The sequence below is a fragment of the Danio rerio genome, chromosome 24 (genome assembly GCF_052040795.2).
Source record: "Danio rerio strain M-AB ecotype USA chromosome 24, GRCz13ab, whole genome shotgun sequence".
In the NCBI taxonomy this organism is placed as follows: domain Eukaryota; kingdom Metazoa; phylum Chordata; class Actinopteri; order Cypriniformes; family Danionidae; genus Danio; species Danio rerio.
Genome location: NC_141044.1, coordinates 24,381,659 through 24,398,451, shown reverse-complemented (window position 1 = coordinate 24,398,451; position 16,793 = coordinate 24,381,659). Strand labels below are relative to the sequence as shown.

At 36.4% G+C, this 16,793-nt stretch overlaps 3 protein-coding genes across 22 annotated transcripts in view; all 3 read left to right on the top strand.

The window, feature by feature from the left end:
• Positions 1-9,998, top strand: part of atp8a2 (ATPase phospholipid transporting 8A2) — a 143,935-nt gene extending 133,937 nt beyond the window's left edge. For 10 of the 15 annotated variants that reach the window (XM_087309497.1, XM_087309495.1, XM_087309499.1 and 7 more), the window contains 2 exons: positions 7,197-7,288; positions 8,803-9,998. In XM_087309497.1, the coding sequence (XP_087165623.1) occupies positions 7,197-7,288; positions 8,803-8,897 (187 nt within the window). In that variant the 3' untranslated portion in view covers positions 8,898-9,998. Of the gene's footprint in view, positions 1-3,343; positions 3,398-7,196; positions 7,289-8,802 lie in introns of all 15 variants that reach the window. The other 5 variants (XR_015524922.1, XR_015524924.1, XR_015524923.1 and 2 more) reach the window with 1 other exon arrangement.
• vipr1b (vasoactive intestinal peptide receptor 1b) overlaps positions 1-16,793 on the top strand; it is a 738,286-nt gene that overhangs the window by 96,343 nt on the left and 625,150 nt on the right. The gene's annotated exons all lie outside the window — the stretch shown is intronic.
• Positions 11,666-16,793, top strand: part of spice1 (spindle and centriole associated protein 1) — a 38,453-nt gene continuing 33,325 nt past the window's right edge. Inside the window, exons 1-2 of one of the 2 annotated variants that reach the window (XM_087308566.1) lie at positions 11,666-11,776; positions 12,743-12,881. The gene's annotated coding sequence lies outside the window, so the exon portion shown is untranslated. The remainder of the gene's footprint in view (positions 11,777-12,742; positions 12,882-16,793) is intronic. The other variant, XM_087308565.1, reaches the window with a different exon arrangement.

The window sequence follows — 16,793 nt, the reverse complement described above, 5'->3', positions numbered from 1 at the left end:
TGACAAATTATTAAATGTACTTTAACTGCAGTTTGGCTCTTTCATTCAGGAAATTCATTCATGCCCCCCGTGACAAACAAGATATTTGATTCGAGGAACTGCTCTAAGCATGTATTTTTCATGCAATGTATGTTACCACACAGCGAATGAGAGAAAAAAAAACTCAGCATTTCCCTGAAACTTAGATGCACTCGGCAGGTAGCTTCAGAAAGCTGTGTGTTATTCCTGTCACAAAATGCGGTGAAAATCCTACACGATAAGTTTGATTGTGGTGCTAACATGTTTACACTCTGTGTATTACTTAGTTCGATACAAACTAACTTTGCCATCTGAATAAACAAAGACCACTGGTCGCTCACTTGCCAAATCTGTAGAGAAAGGACAACCAACACCAACTAGAGCTGCATCTTTATTAAGAGGAGACGAGCAGCAAATCCGGATCTCACCATTTTCGGATGAGAAAAGTTCTCGGGTAAACAATGTTCCTTGCACATAGTTTCTCGACTATTGTTGTTGCACTCTGCGTGCACTGTAATCCACACGTGAGTCCAGCTGCGCTCTCATAGGGAGAAAATGAAAACAAAACCTTCACTGCAGCAAATTATAAAAGCAACACTGCACGCTAGTTTTGGCAAGCACAACGTGGCGTCTCTCTGCCATCTAATAGTTTTGGAAGTTAGCATGTATACTAATGAAGTTGCACAATAGAGCTCGCTGATTGGTTTGAACTAAACCTTACTCATGCATTAATGCAGCACACTTAGAGATGTAATAAGGCACTCCCAGGTACAGACGTCCAGTCTACACGCTGGAATACACGCTAAGATCTCATGGCCGTGACGCAGCTTCAAAAATTCATTTCAAACCGGAAGTATGAATTTGCTTGCAATTACGTTAAAACAACCAATTTTCACTTTTTAGTGAAATATACGTGTCCTAATTGTGTTTTTAGCTGCATGGGACACATATATGACTGTCAACAGCTCAAAAAATGTGTTTTGGTGTTAAGTGACCTTTTAAATTGCACATACACATAGCACACCAAAAAATTTGGTTAAAAATTATATTATATTATATTATATTATATTATATTATATTATATTATATTATATTATATTATATATTAATGTACATTTATTTTAGATTCTTTGCAGTGAGAACAGTTTTAAAACCCAAAGTTATTAATATACCAAAACTTCAAATTTTGCTCACTTCCTTTGTATGTTCCTTTGTTCCATTGTTTGTTCATTCATTCATTCGTTCATTCATTCATTCATTTATTCATTCATTCAGTCATTCATTCATTCATTGTGTTATAGATTTAATTATGATTATTATGTTAATTTGATTCATTACTGACAGCTGCTTGATATTTATTTATATAAATATAATATATTATAAACACAAAAATATGCTGTGGACAAAACACAAGTGTAATATGTATTCATTTATATACATAATACAATGTTATTCATATATTAATTATATATACTAAGCTGAAATATAATTATATTATTAATACAATACATGATATTGATAACTATTATAGACTTTTGTCACATGCATTGCTTGCAGTTACTGTACATTGTTTGGTAGCCTTCGCTGTAAAGGATTTATACAATGCTGTTCACAGTTCAGTATCTTTTTGAATTTCTGGCCTTAAAATGCCTTCAGCTAATGCCAAAGACTATAGAATACAAAACACGCCATTTACATAGTTTTAGATGGGGAAAAGTGTAATGGCCCCGCCTTCTAGTACAGGAGCCAATCATTGATCAATATAGGCTGATAAATCTCCAGGGGAGGGGCTCAGACCAGTTTCTGCAGATTTTGTGTGATTCAAATGTTTACAAACAGGGCTTGACATTAACTTTTTTGATCACCAGCCACTGTGGCTAGTAGATCTCCAACATTACTGGCCACTCGCCATTTTCACTGGCCACAATTTTGTTGTTGGGAAAATATTTTTATATGCATAAATTTGACTTTGACTCGCTAAAATTGCTTGATTTAGATGTTGTTATGTCCACATGCCTCCTCATTCATTTAACTTTTTTTTGTTGTGTATGAGCTTGCTTAATGTGCATAAGCAAATGGGTTATGGTTTTATAGTGTCGCATTGCATTTCGTTTTTATTTCACATGACTTTTCAGGGCTCAACACTAAGGATTTACCAAATTGATCTTTGACCACACGAAAAATAAGTAAATAATTATTTCTTAGCAACAAATATTAAATAATGTTGTCAAAGCAAGCAAAATATAGCTGTATACATGCTATTTTTATTCAACAAAATCTTTCTTTAAAAAAACTAAAAAAACAATTGACATTTAAAAAAGTAATTATTATCATGTATCTAAAATATGCACAGTAATCTGTCCAGGCTAAAGATCCCAGTTAACTACACATAAATGGAGAATTTTTTTTTTTATTAAAGCAATGTTATTGTAAAAATGATAATTAAACCATATTAACAAAAATAACTAACGTTTAGCAAAAGAAAGCAGATGAAAAACATACCGTGAGTGATAATTAAAGGATGATCACTTGTACATGGTTAACGTTAGGCCAATTGATATGTTTAAAGATTAGTAAAAAACATTTTTCAAAAAACATCTAGAGCTCTTGAAAGCAACAGGAGTATGAGTGCACAAGCATTGCTTTTTGTCCAGTCTATTTCAAAGAGACACGATAGTAGCAGTTGCGTTTCCAAGCACAGTTGCTTGGCACCAGGAAACAGGAGCACGCACTGTTTCTAAACAGTCGTGAGCATCTTATCACTTGTGCGCGCGAGTGATCATCCTCTTTTATTCGGTATTCACTTGCTTTCTTTTGCTATTTTTGTTAGTCGTGCTGCTTCTCGATTCTAATACCACATTTGCACACATATTGGGCCATCTCTGTTGTTGAACCCTGCTTTTAAGAAAAGTACAATTTAAAAATTATTTTCAACCGGCCAAAGTGAGTAGTGGGAGCGTCTGTCTTACCCGCATTTGTCAAGCCATGTTTGCAAATGAAACTAAAGAGACAGTTTTTGTTTAATTTTATTAGTGATTCCAATAAAATTATTTGGAATATGAAATGTTTGGCAAGCAGTTGTGGAGAATTTGATGTTTAACCATTCAAACAGAATGACTGAGCAATCTTGCCTTGCTTTAAAGGGACTTTAATAAAGATCACTAGGTTTTAAAGCTGACTTGTGTTTCACATTCAATTTTGCATTTGTAAATTAATTTGTGTATGTGTGTGTGTGTGAGTGTGTGTTTGGTAAAGACTCTGCATTTGTGTTCCTTTGTGTTTCATCATTTTGTGATCCTCTTAACCCCTGCCTGAACACCCACAGGCCCAACACTGAGGACTCGTAGACCCGTAGAGTCAAATACAGGCATGCGCGCAGGTAGAAACAGTCTGCCTTAAGGTGACCCTCTCTGTGGATGTGCAGTGACCTCTGTTTCCCTAAACCTTCCTCCGATTATCATCACCATCTCATGACTTTTCTTTCATTTTTCTCTTTTCACGTTCTGCGCTATCAGACGGCCATGATCTGGTCAGGTTTGCGTAGCTATAATCACTGGGTGTGTTTAGTCTCCTACAGATTGTAGCTCTGTGCATGTGTTTGTTTTCATCCTGTGTTTGTGGGTTTTGATATTGACTGCGTGGAGCGATAGCACAGATTTAGCACTTGAAATATTACTGTACATGTTGCGTGAGGTGTACAGCCCTATATATACGAGACACAAAGTTGGCAGTCTTTTTTGTAATACCTTGGAGTGTTTTGTGGTCTTTAGGCCACTAATTTATAGCTAGGGAGTTGACAGAATGGACTTCTAATCAGAGGGATGTTGGCTGTAAGCCCTGTTTGGGTTTTAGCCCCTCGTTTCCCCCAGAGCAGAACACTTAACCTCATTTGTTTCAGTAAATATCCAGCTGTAAAAAGCATAATGGCTGTAAGTCATCCTGAACGAGTGCAGAAATCTGCTGAATGATTAAACATCAGCTTGAATTCAGCATCATTGAGTGGAGGCTGACTCAGATGAGGAGTATGCGCTGTAGCCATCTAGATTTGCCGCTCTGTTTGTCTTCAGTAAAATGGAAGACATTTTACACAGGATCAAACAAACCGATATTGAGGTTCCAATGCTTCTTGAAAGTGCTTGAATTTAGACATATGAATTCAAGGCCTGTAAAGTGCTTGAAAACAAACATAGGTTCATGAAAGTTCTTGAATCAAAAGTTGACGGTGTTATTTAAACAATTGTACTGTTCTGCTATCAAAAACTGAACAAAAAATGAAGGAATACTTAATTTAAAAATCTTAAATTTAAGCCTTGCACAAGAACTATGACACATAATGTAGATTTGATCAATATTTCAGAGACAGCAATTAAATACTACCAGAATTGAATTCAACGGATTGAAATAAAGTTCTTTGAACATGAGTGTTTGAACATAACTTATCATTACTATGATAATTTTTCATGTAAATATTAAGTGTAAGTGAAATGTTAAGTACAGTGAGGACTTTCATGGACCTTCATTTGAGCTATGAAGTACAATGGTGCTTGATTTACAATTAATGGTGATTAATTTACAATTAGTCTGCTGTTAATGAAAGAGTGGGAACCCTGTATATTATTTTATCTCAGTTACTAGACATAAACTCAGAATTATGACATATAAACTTACAATCCTCAGAAGAAAGTCTAAATTTTGAGAAATAAAGTCACAAATGTCAATTCAGTAGAAAAAAGTTGGATAATGCAAGACAAAAATGCAGTACAGAGAAAAATGGGCAGACTTGTGATTTACAGACTAAGGGCCCGATCACACCGAACGCACATTTTCGTTCCAAAATTGTGAGGTGCATCTCTCTGCCTTTTTGTTGACAAGAAAAAAAAAGTTTGGTGTGCTTTTTAAGCCACTAGGCAACGAATGAGCTGTGTATTGTGCGTGAGTGTTGCTGTTGATATTGTTATAATTGTAATATTTAATAACATTATGATTTGTAAAGTCATACAGCTCTTTATAACTTGCAACAGCGACCACTAGTCTCTCCTATATCTTTAAAAGTCTCTGTAGTCGTCTTGACAACACAAACACTGTTGTCGCCTCAACAGAAACCCCACCTCTGCTTTAATTTGATTGGAAAATTAAAAAGTCGACTGACAATGCACTTTTTCCACTCAGAGAGACTTTTTTGAACTGGGAGTGCACAGCGTGCAACGGCAAATACGCAAGGCTCTGTGGGCAGTTAAAATGCGAGGCGCAGAGGGCACATAAGCAGCGAGCACGCCTCATAACACAAAAAGCAGGTTTGGTGTGATCTAAGAAAGTAATTTTGACTTTTGTCTCAGATCTTCTTAGACTGAAAAATACAAAGCCACAATTGAAGTTTTGACAACTTTTTTGGTATTTTATTTATAAAATATTTTTTTTAATATTGATATTTTGAAAATGGAATAATATTGAAATAAGATATAGAGCTAAGACATCAACTCGCAGTTGTAGAAGTGTAACTATGAACTAGACAAAATTCAGTATAACAAAGTGTAAACTCAGAAATAGAAGATGTAGCAGTTCAGAGGAGAAGCTATAATTGCAAGATACAAAGTTAAGTTTTGTAAACTAATTTTGAGAGGATCACATGGTATTTTTGATTGCGGCTGGTCCTACGTCAATAGTCATCGAAAAAACAATCAGAAGAATGCAAGACTCCAATAAATAGCCCAGTCTGTCTTATTTCTTAATCTTCATTTTTTTAAGAGTCCCCCCATCCACCCCATCTCCTCCTTTACCAGGGGAGCTCTCGAGACCTACCTGATCTCAGACCACCATCTATGTTATATGACCAGGTACTCAAGTATCTCTGAGCTCAGGGTTCTCTCCAGGGACAGTATGCCAAACCTGCAAATAGTATCAAGCAGTAGCCAAGTGTGAACTCTTGAACTGACAGATGTAGAGTTAATTGCAAGATATACTGTATAAAGAGTAGTATTCCTCAAGACATGTGTTATATAATCTTCATTTGTTATAATATTTCAATTATAAGTTTTCAATTTCTAAACTGAAGATGAACTTGAAGTCATAATTTTGTGTGTTAAACAAAAAGAATCTCAGTTATATATTTTTATTCTGTTATGGAAACAGGCTTCCATAAACTGCCCCTACCGGACAAAAGCAAGGTATTTTCCTAAGTATAAGCCAAGCCTGGACTCATACATGAGGGACAGTCTTGAGGAAAATAAGTTATTGAAAATTTGATTAATCAAAACAACTGTCTGATATCCCAAGGATTGTCCACGTTCCAGAGAAACGGCGGAGGGAAAAAGAGCTCCTGTTACCGTCGAGTCTATGCGTCATTCCATCCCTTTATTTCTTTATTTATCCATTCATCATCTCCATCTTTCAACCGGTCATCTGTTTTGCAGACATAGTTTTTGTTGGCCCACGTTCTGCCATATCTCATACACTGTTGCAGCACAGCCTAAATGAATGCCACGTCCTTCCCAATGATAACAGTGCAAACGGTCCCCTTCGTAGCACAATGGGTTTGAGCTGTAACCTTGAGAAGTTTGGCCCTCGTCCATAACAACTGCTTTTCAGATCACGCTTTCTTTTATGGATGAGAGGAAGGATCTCTTTCATCTGATTTACAGGGAAACATTGTAGACTGATTGTTCTACATTGAATCTGTTTATCAAAGATGGGGTCAGACTAGTTCAGTTCCTTTTCATTTTCGAAACTGCCGGCGAAATGCCACAGAATTGAAATTTGGCCATTTCATTTAACAACCAGAGACTTCTTTATTAACTACATTCATTTCAGAATAAAGAGCTGTTGAATGCTTCTCATATTGATCGTTTTTGTTTGAGGGGTTGGAAAGCTTGAAGATTTAGTGCTGTGGAAATATTCAAAGAGATGTTTTTGGATCACAGGGCTGAGTTTAAAGTTGTTTAGGAGTGCTTGGGGAAGCCATTTCTTAGAATCGTGCGAGTGTGTGTGTGTAAGTGTGTGTTCTGCTCGAGTGAATGTCATTAAGAGTTTCTGATGTTCGCCAGTACAGCCACGCGGCAGGGTAGAGGACTGAGTGCTGTAAAATTGCATGTGGTTTGACCTCTAGCTGTCATGTTTGTAGTAAATCAGTCTGTAAGTGCGATGTGATTGGTGGCGTAACTCGTGTGTCTCTGTGTGTCCAGTCTGAACGAGCGTGCCCACCTGCTGACACGGGTCTTCAGAAAAACGCCTTCCAGCGTGGGACGCTCCAACTCGGTGCAGCAGACCGTGTCACGTAAGTTAATGTTCCTCACGCTTTCTCTTTACACCTCACACCCACTGGCATCTGCAGAACCTGCTAAATATACCAGATTGAGTTGGATTGTGCTGAATTGTGCTTCTTTAGTGAATAGTTTAATAATGTTTAATTAACCTGTAAGCTAATAGCCTCACATAAAAGCCTCAGTCTCCTGTCCAAACTATACACAGTGAAAAAGATCCAAAAATAATTTGTAAGTATTCTTTTGCATCTGTTCAACATCTCACAGTCACTCATTTAAATGATTCCATTGATAACTCGTTGATTATTTCCAATCAGAGTAAGTCTCCAGTTAATGATTCTATGATGATTCAATTAATCAGGTCAGAGTGAGTCTCCAGTTAATGACTTATTGATTCAAATTATCTTGTCAGGGCAAGTCTCAAGTTTTTGAGTCACAGATTTAAATGAATCGGTCAGAGCAAGTCTCCAATTAATAACACACCGATTCATATGATCTGGTCAGAGCGAGTCTCCAGTCAACAACTCAAATCATCTGGTCAGAGTGAGTGATTAGTTAATGGCTAACCAATTCATATGATCTGGTCAGAGTGAGTCTCAACAACTCACTGATTCAAATGATCTGGTCAGAGTATTTAGATTATGACTCATTGATTCCTATGATCTGGTCAGAGTGAGTCCCCAGTCAACAACTCAATGATTCAAATGATACAGTCAGAGTGAGTATTTAAATAATGACTCACTGATTCATGTGATCTGGTCAGAGTTAGTCTCCAGTCAACAACTCACTGATTCAAATGATCGGATCAGAGTGAGCAACTAGTTAATGGCTCACTGATTCAAATGACCCTGTTAGAGTGATTCCCTCATCAACAACTTACTGATTCAAACAATTAGGTCAGAGTAAGTAATTAGTTAGTAACTCATCGATTCATAAGATCTGGTCAGAATGAGTAATTAGTCAACAGCTCACTGATTCAAATGATCTGGTCAGAGTGAGTCTCCAGTCAACCACTCACTGATTCAAAAGATCTGGTTAGAGTGAGTCTCCAGTCAACAACTCACTTATTTAAATGATCTGGTAAGAATGAGTAATTAATTAAAGACCAACCGATTCATATGATCTGGTCAGAGTCACTCTTAACAACTCACTGATTCAAATTATCTGGTCAGAGTGAGTAACTAGTTAATGACTCACCGATTCATATGACCTGGTCAGAGTGAATCTTCAGTCAACAACTCACAACTCACAGATAAAATAATCTGGTCTCCAGGTAACAGTTCACTTTTAATACTGAGTTACAGTACAGTACAAAAAATCAAATACTTTTTTTTTGCTTTTACTCATATTATATTTAATAATTAATTTTAAATTTAATATATGATATATTTAATATTTTACTGGAATAATGTTTTATTGAGGTGTCTACACTTAAACTCAAGTACTTAATTTGTATACTTCATTCACCACTGATTATTACATGCGCATTAACCAAAGGTCTACAACTGCTGTTTGTTTCTCCCAACAGATGGATATGCGTTCTCACAGGAGGAGCATGGTGTGGTCTCTCAGTCGCAGGTCGTCCGCTCCTATGACACCACCCGCCAGCGGCCTAGTCTGTAGCTGTGGCTCTACCGCAACAGCTGCTGGAGACTTTAACCACACACCTGTGCTGGGTGAATCCCGTGCTGAGGCCTTTAAGCTGAATATAAACTGAACTGGGCACAGCTACCGCAAACACCCGGCCGAGCTACATAACACACCGCCTCCCGATGAGGCCAGAGGGAGCGGATTTACAGGAAAAATACAAAACGCAGGGTTGGGGTGGGCGGGCAAATTCACACACTGAAATGGCCAGTTGAAATGCACTACACATGAGATGAACGGACTGGCAAACGGAGCCAAGTAGCATCCAGAAGTGGAAACCAGAGACAATGGTGTCTGTATAACCATTCGCGAGTCACAAATCTGCTTCATTTGGTTCTATATGGTGTGGGTGCGAGATTGCATCTGCACGCTCATATATATCGAGAAGGATGCACGTATGGCTTCTTTGTTGCACTCGCTCTTCAGGGGGGGCTCATGCTGTCATGCTTCTCGGTGTGTCTGCATGTGTGTGTTTTTGTTGAGTCCCGGCGTCTGCGTCTCCTGAGATCGGAGTTTGGCGTGTCCGTCATCACCACAGCGATGCAGGAGGGGAGGCCACTCAAAACAAACACCAAACACCCACCCACCCACATGTATACACAGATTGGAGGAATGCCCATTGCAGACCTGAGATGAGGGAGGAGTGGCTTGGAGATGCAGGAGACACACACACACACACGCATGCACACACATGCATGCACCGTTACCATCCAGTTAGGCTGCCAAAACACACAGCGATTCCTCTGAGGCAGAACCCCCACCTTGCAGCATGGAGCTTCCCAGCTTACCACACACACACAAATACACCTTCTTCTCTGTCTCAGCTAATCTTAATGGCGGCCTCTGTATCTTAGAGCTCATGTTCCTCCTTCTGTCTTTTTCTTTCCAGATCAGCAATCTCCGTGTCTCCTTGTTCTCTTGGTCTAGTTATCCTTTCCTTCGCGCTCTGTTTCATTCGGTGGTTGCTGTGGATCACAGCTGTGGCTTCACTTTGTCCGCTTTCACTCAACCTGTCAGGTTTCTGGACTGTTTTGTCAAATAAACTGGACTTGTGACTCAGTGTCATTCTCTTTTTAAGCTTGTTTTTGGTCTCTTTTTTTATCTTGTTGTAGTCGTTCTTATAGGGAGAGAGTTTAGGGGGGGAACAAAAAATGTTTATCCATGTTTGGGCTCTTCCAAAACGCATGACTGACTTCTGTAGAGATATTTGAAAGAATGTTCATGCTGCTCTTTATTTATACAATGAAATCATATGGTAACTTCAAGGTGACCGCTCCTGAAAGTTATATAGTTTTGGTAATATTATATATAGACACAAAGCATTATAGCATTTATTTAGATTTTTAAGTGGCTTTGTTTTCAAATTTCCCTATTAATTAGTGTTTATGACAAATTTTTTTATTTTTTATGTTTTCCTTTTTTTTTTCTTGTTGAGTGCCTGAAAATACAAACATTTAAAAGTGCAGTCTTTGGAAAGATGCTGTTATCATGTGTAAATTTTTAATAACCTGCATTACATGTTTTGCAAGAATGGAAAACCAAAACAATAATTGTGAATGTAATTTATAAAAATTGTAACAAAATATATATGAACAGGAATAATTTTGTTAAATTTGTATGTAAAATGGGTGTCACGGTGGCGCAGTGGGTAGCACAATCACCTCACAGCAAGAAGACAGCTGGTTCGAGCCTCAATTGGGTCAGTTGGCATTTCTATGTGGACCATGTTTTCCCCGTGTTCACATGGGTTTCCTTCAGGTGCTCCGGTTTCCCCCACAAGTTCAATGACATCTGCTATAGGTGAATTGGGTATGCTAAGTTGTTCTTAGTGTATGTGTGTGAATGAGAGTGTATGGGTGTTTCCCAGTCATGGGTTGCGGCAGGAAGGGCATCTGCTGCATAAAACGTATGCTGGATTATATGGCGGTTCATTATGCTGTGGCAATCACAGATTAATAAAGGGACTAAGCTGAAAAGAAAATGAATGAATGTAAAATGCAAAAAGGCAAAATAATTTTTAATAAAGATTATTTTAGATTGGTTTGGTTATTTGTGCTACTTAGAAGGGGAAAAGGAAAGAAAAGCAGTTCGTTCTTAAGGCTCTTAGACTTTATTTAGTGTTCATTTATTTTTTTATCTAATATGTTTTATTTTAGTTTAATCATATTTTTATTTTATACAGTTAATGTAGGTGATGCAGTGGCGCAGTAGGTCGCCTCACAGCAACAAGATCGCTGGTTTGAGCCTTGGCTGCGTCAGTTTGTGTTTCTGTGTGGAGTTTGCATGTTCTCCCTGCGTTCGCGTACGGATTTCCTCCGGGTGCTCCGGTTTTTCCCACAGTCCAAAGACATGCGGTACAGGTGAATTGGGCACTCTAAATTGTCAGTAGTGTATGGGTGTGATTGAGTGTGTATGGATGTTTCGCAGAGATGGTTTGCAGCTGGAAAGGCAAAACGTTTGCTGGATAAATTGGCGGTTCATTCCACTGTGGCGACCACAGATTAAAAAAAGGGACTAAGCAAAAAATAAAATGAATAAATGAATAAACAGTAACGTTAAGTATCGCTGCATTGTGACGTCATTATTTTTAAGCGTTCAAAAGGCTCCCTGTCAAAATAACATTCCTTACATAAATATTTATATTTTTTTAAGAATTAAAACACCGCCCTGTATAATAGATTAAATGCGGTTCAAAACGATTTATTGATATGACTGATAGATATTGGCAAATGAGTCAGCTTTTCGAGATTCCATAGGGGCATGGCGTGGCTTGACGCGTCGACCACATCGGCCACATTTTTTATTTGAGGCAAACGCCATTATTCGGACAAGAATTTGAATTATTTCTTCAAGTGGTAAGTAAATTGCAGCAATTTCACGCATTCGACTCAAATTTACCACATCCCTCGTGTTTTAAGGGATTACCAAACCTATATAGCAACGTATGTGCCAACGTGAGAAACAGGCTCAGCGAGAGAGATCGTTTTAAAATTACAGAGCTAAAAGATGAGCTTAGCTTGATTTAATTCACTCATAAGGGTGAAAGAAAGCCAACATCCACTAGCTAGCTGGCTTATAAATTGAGCTTGATTTGTGCTTTTCTCGGGCCTGGTTTGTTTGAAGTGCACCTCAGAGCTGAGTCATGGTTACAGGTTAGGAAATGAGCTGAGGTGGAGTGTTATTTTAAGATTAAAGACAGGAAAGCAAGGAGAGGACTAACACATTTACAGCAAGTGTAGATCTTACCTTGTTTAAACTCAGAATCATTCAATTTGCCAAAGAACATAGTGTACATCTGACTGAAAAGCTACGATCAAATTGATATATTTTGAATGGATTATGGCGACTATTATTGAAAACATTCCCTTACGAGATCATTCAATGCGGTTAAATTGAATTGCTGTTAAATTGGCATACGTTTCTAACGCATATATAAGGTTTCAAATTTGTGTTTTAACATACTAGAGTAATGTGTTTTTACAGAGGAGGTTTTGGATGTCTTTTTATGCCCTCCACAATTTTGAAAATACTGCATTCATGTACATTTGAGCTAAACTCTCTGGTAAAACCTTCAAAATTCAGATGTGAATTAAAAAAGCCTTTACAGATGTATTGGGATTTAAAAAGTGTAACAAAATAAACATAAAAGTGTCATTTTTATGCCTTCTGTACAATAGATTAAAGAAAAAATAATAATAACAGAAAATCCCAAAATTGACAGGTGTATTTGACTGGAGTATATCTCTCCTAAGTCTTAATGTAACTGTATGGGTGTGTGTGACCATGTAACCTTAATCAGTCCCATAATCCTTCATTGCTAGAAAGTCCACACCCTTGTCTCTGAATGTGAGCCAGTTCTGTCCAGCTCCACTGCCTCCAATATGGAGAATCCATTCCCCTGTTCCACCTCAGCGGGAACCACATGGATCCATTTCAACTCCGTCCAAAGACTCCTCAAAAGTTAGTCTGACCCTAAACGTTCCATATGACAAGCCAAAAACTTTACTAACTGCAATTATTGTGGTTTTTGTTTGTGTGCTCTAGTTGCAGGCATTGTCTGTGTGGAAAATTTGACTAGCTGTGATTGCTGATTAAATTGTTAAATACTCCTTTATGAAAATATGTTTTAGAATTTTTAAAGTAATATTTACATGTTTTTAATATTTCAAACAATACATTGTGTCAAATTTGTGCATCTGCACGGTATAGGTTAAACAAATCTTACTAATAAACATAGTTCAGACCAAAAAGAGGGTTAGAAATGGGAAACAGATTAAATGTATTTTACAAAAGTTATCAGATATTGACATAACTTCATAGATAATTGTACAAATGTCATTTGCTCTGTATTATATATTCAGTTCCCGTACTAAAAAAAAACTATATACACTTAATAAACAAATTAATAAAAAGTAATTTGATTTGAAATTATTTTAATGATAGACCTGAATTCATTATGATATAAAACAATCACTTTAATAATCTCATTGTGTGTGGTGTTTTTAAGTTGTGTTCAAGAGGATTTAATACAGTGCTGTACAATTTAAAAGTTTTTTTTTTCCTTGTAAAACATAGCATTTTTTAACTACTCTCTTTTACACAGGTTAACAGCCCGTAAATGTCCTTTAAGCCGGCACTATCGGCAGACCATTTTTGTTCATTTCAATTATATGTTGAAAGCTGTGGTAACTTACTGTCATTCATCATTTTCTAGTTTAATGACTGCAACAGAGAGACTTTTTTTTCTTTTTACTTTGACTAAAGCCAATGTTTTATACTTTTTAGAAAGGAATTAAGGATTGTGTGATATATACTGTAATGAAGCTGGAAATTCAGCTTTGCGTCATAGAAATATATTACATTTTTCAAGTATATTAAAATAGAAAACAATTACAAAAAAATGTTTTCCCCAATTTCTGTTTAGCGGAAAAAAATTTTTGCAACACATTTCAAAACATAATAGTCTTAATAACTCATTTCTAATAACTGATTTCTTTTTATCTTTGCTATGATGAGAGTAAATAATATTTTACTTAAAAATTTTCAAGACACTTCTATACAGCTTAAAGTGACATTTAAAGGCTTAACTTGGTTAACTATGCAGGTTAGGGTAATTAGGCAAGTTGTATAACTATGGTTTGTTCTGTAGACTATAGTAAAAATATACTGTAGCTTAAAGAGGCTAATAATTTTGACCTTAAAAAGGTTTTATAAAAAAATGTAAAACTGATTTTATTGTAGCCAAAATAAAACAAAATAAAACTTTCTCCAGAAGAAAAAACATTATCAGACATAGTGTGAAATTGACCTTGCTCAGTTAAATATAATTTGGGAAATATTTAAAAAAGAAAAAATATTCAAAGGGGGACTAATAATTTTGATCACAACTGTATTTGAAATTGGAATGATATGTACTATGTCTACACGGTATTTAGGGGATTTTTTTCTACTATATATTTTGCGATATCAATATAATTTCACAAAACGAACATATTTGGAAAGAATTTATGATTTTATATTTATTTAAATGATTTGTAAGGAGATGCATCTGCATAAAATTATTAAGCAGACACATTTTTACAGTCACTATATAAAAAAACAGAAAAAACTTATTGTGCATTTGTGAAGAATGCTTTACATGGGTGAGTGGGATTGACAAACCACCTGTAGAAAGTTCTCCTCTCTCTCTCTCTCGAAAAAAAAAAAAAAACTTCCCCTTCTTACTCCAGCACAAACAGTTTCTTTATATAATTAGCACTTCTTATGTGTATTGCTGCTTGTGGAATCGCTGAATGACTTCTCAATTGTAATTTGCATTGGACAAAATCATCTGCTAAATGTAGATGTAATATATACAACATTTTATTAAATAAAAGTGCAGGTGAACAAAAAAACAGATAAAGGATAAAAATGAAATAACACTTTATGGGTTTTAGTGGAGTATAACTGTATTGAAGTATAGAAACTCAATAACCATATTTAAAGTAATGCTGCATAGACTTTATTCTATTAAATAACTAAACACAATTAATCTTCGTTAAAGCAGGAAACTTGATAATTTCTTGTGCTCAAATGGTTTCAAGTAATTTGAAATCTTAGTGCCGGGCCTTAAAAACACACCCAAATAAAAATCTTTCATATTATTAGAGTTTAACTTTACAACGACTCCACAAGTCACATGTTCTGAACTGTGTTTTTTTGCATGTCAATTATAATCCCAACATGAAATTTGCTATATCAATGCTGAAACGATATACACTACCTGACAAAAGTCTTGTCGAATATTCAAGTTGTTGGAACAATAAATAATAACTTGACTTCTAGTTGATCAACTGGTATCACAAGTGGCTTATTTGAAAGGTAAAGGCCTCTAGATTACGCTTATTTTACCAAAATAAAATATGATCATACCTTGATTTTCAATTATTTAATTAGGACAGTAAGGTCTGATATATTTGGATTCATCTTCAATGCCTTCTTCATCTTACCCTAGACATGCTTAATATTCATATCTAGTGACTGGGTTGGCCAATCCTGGAGCACCTTGACCTTCTTTGCTTTCAGGAACTTTGATGTGGAGGCTGAAGTATGAGAAGGAGCACTATCCTGCTGAAGAATTTGCCCTCTCCTGTGGTTTGTAATGTAATGAGCAGCACAAATGTCTTGATCCCTCAGGTTGTTGATGTTGCCATCCACTCAGCAAATCTCTCACATGCCCCCATACTGAATGTAACCCCCAAACCATGATTTTTCCTTCACCAAACTTGACTGATTTCTGAGAGAGTCTTGGGTCCATGTGGGTTCCAATAAGTCTTCTGCAGTATCTGGGATGATTGGGATGCAGTTTAACAGATTAATGATTAATCACAAAAATGTACCTTCTGCCACTTTTTCCAAATGATCAATTTGAAGTCAAGATATTATTTGTTGCTCTTACAACTGGGATCGACGACAAGACTTTTGTCAGGTAGTGTATTGTGCAGCCCTAACATGTACTAATGTATAAATAAATAATTAATGTATCCTTGGTAAGCATAAGGCCGCTCTTTTTTTTGACAGACTTAAAACTTTTGACCAGTAGTGTATATAAAATATTTCAAAGCTGTTCAATCAACCCCAAGTTAATGGCTTCAAAATCTGTTCCAAGATTTTGTATATTTAAAAGTAATAGGAACACATGCATAAGGGCTTTATGACTAAATGTCTTTCTGTATATGCAGACACTTAGCATGGAAACTATGCAAAGACTGATGCGAGCATGCGGTGGTCTTAGTTTCATCATGAGTGTTGAGAGTGATGAAAGTCCATGTGTAACCGGAGCGCTCAGGTTTAATTTAGCCATGGCAGCGGTGCAAACACGTCTTCATTTGAGACGCCACACAGACCGCTGACAGCAGCACTCAGCATCTCTTACAAACAACCCAGTGACACTTCACAGTCTCCCAAAATATTTATTATTATTCATATATTTCATGTAAAAGACCCTGCTCTCAGAGAGAAAGGCACATTCGACAGCAAATACTCATTCAGTTTCACAAACACAGAAAAACAGGTCTGATGTGTGCACCCATATGCAGTTGAGACATATTTTGCTACTTTTAATGAAGAAACCTGGCTTATTATGACATGTCCTTCCAAACTTGTGTGACTTTCCTTTCTCTGTGGAACACAAACTAATATTCCAAAGATTTTTTTTTCCATAAAATAGGGCTAGGCGATTTGGCCTTAAATCAAAATCTCGACTAATTGAACATTTTAACTCGATTTTGATTAATGGATGATTATTTTATTTTTAATTTTTTTTTGCCCTTATAGTTCACTGACAAGTTTTGTACAGTAAAACTGCTCGCATATTACAAGTGAGAGAGTTTT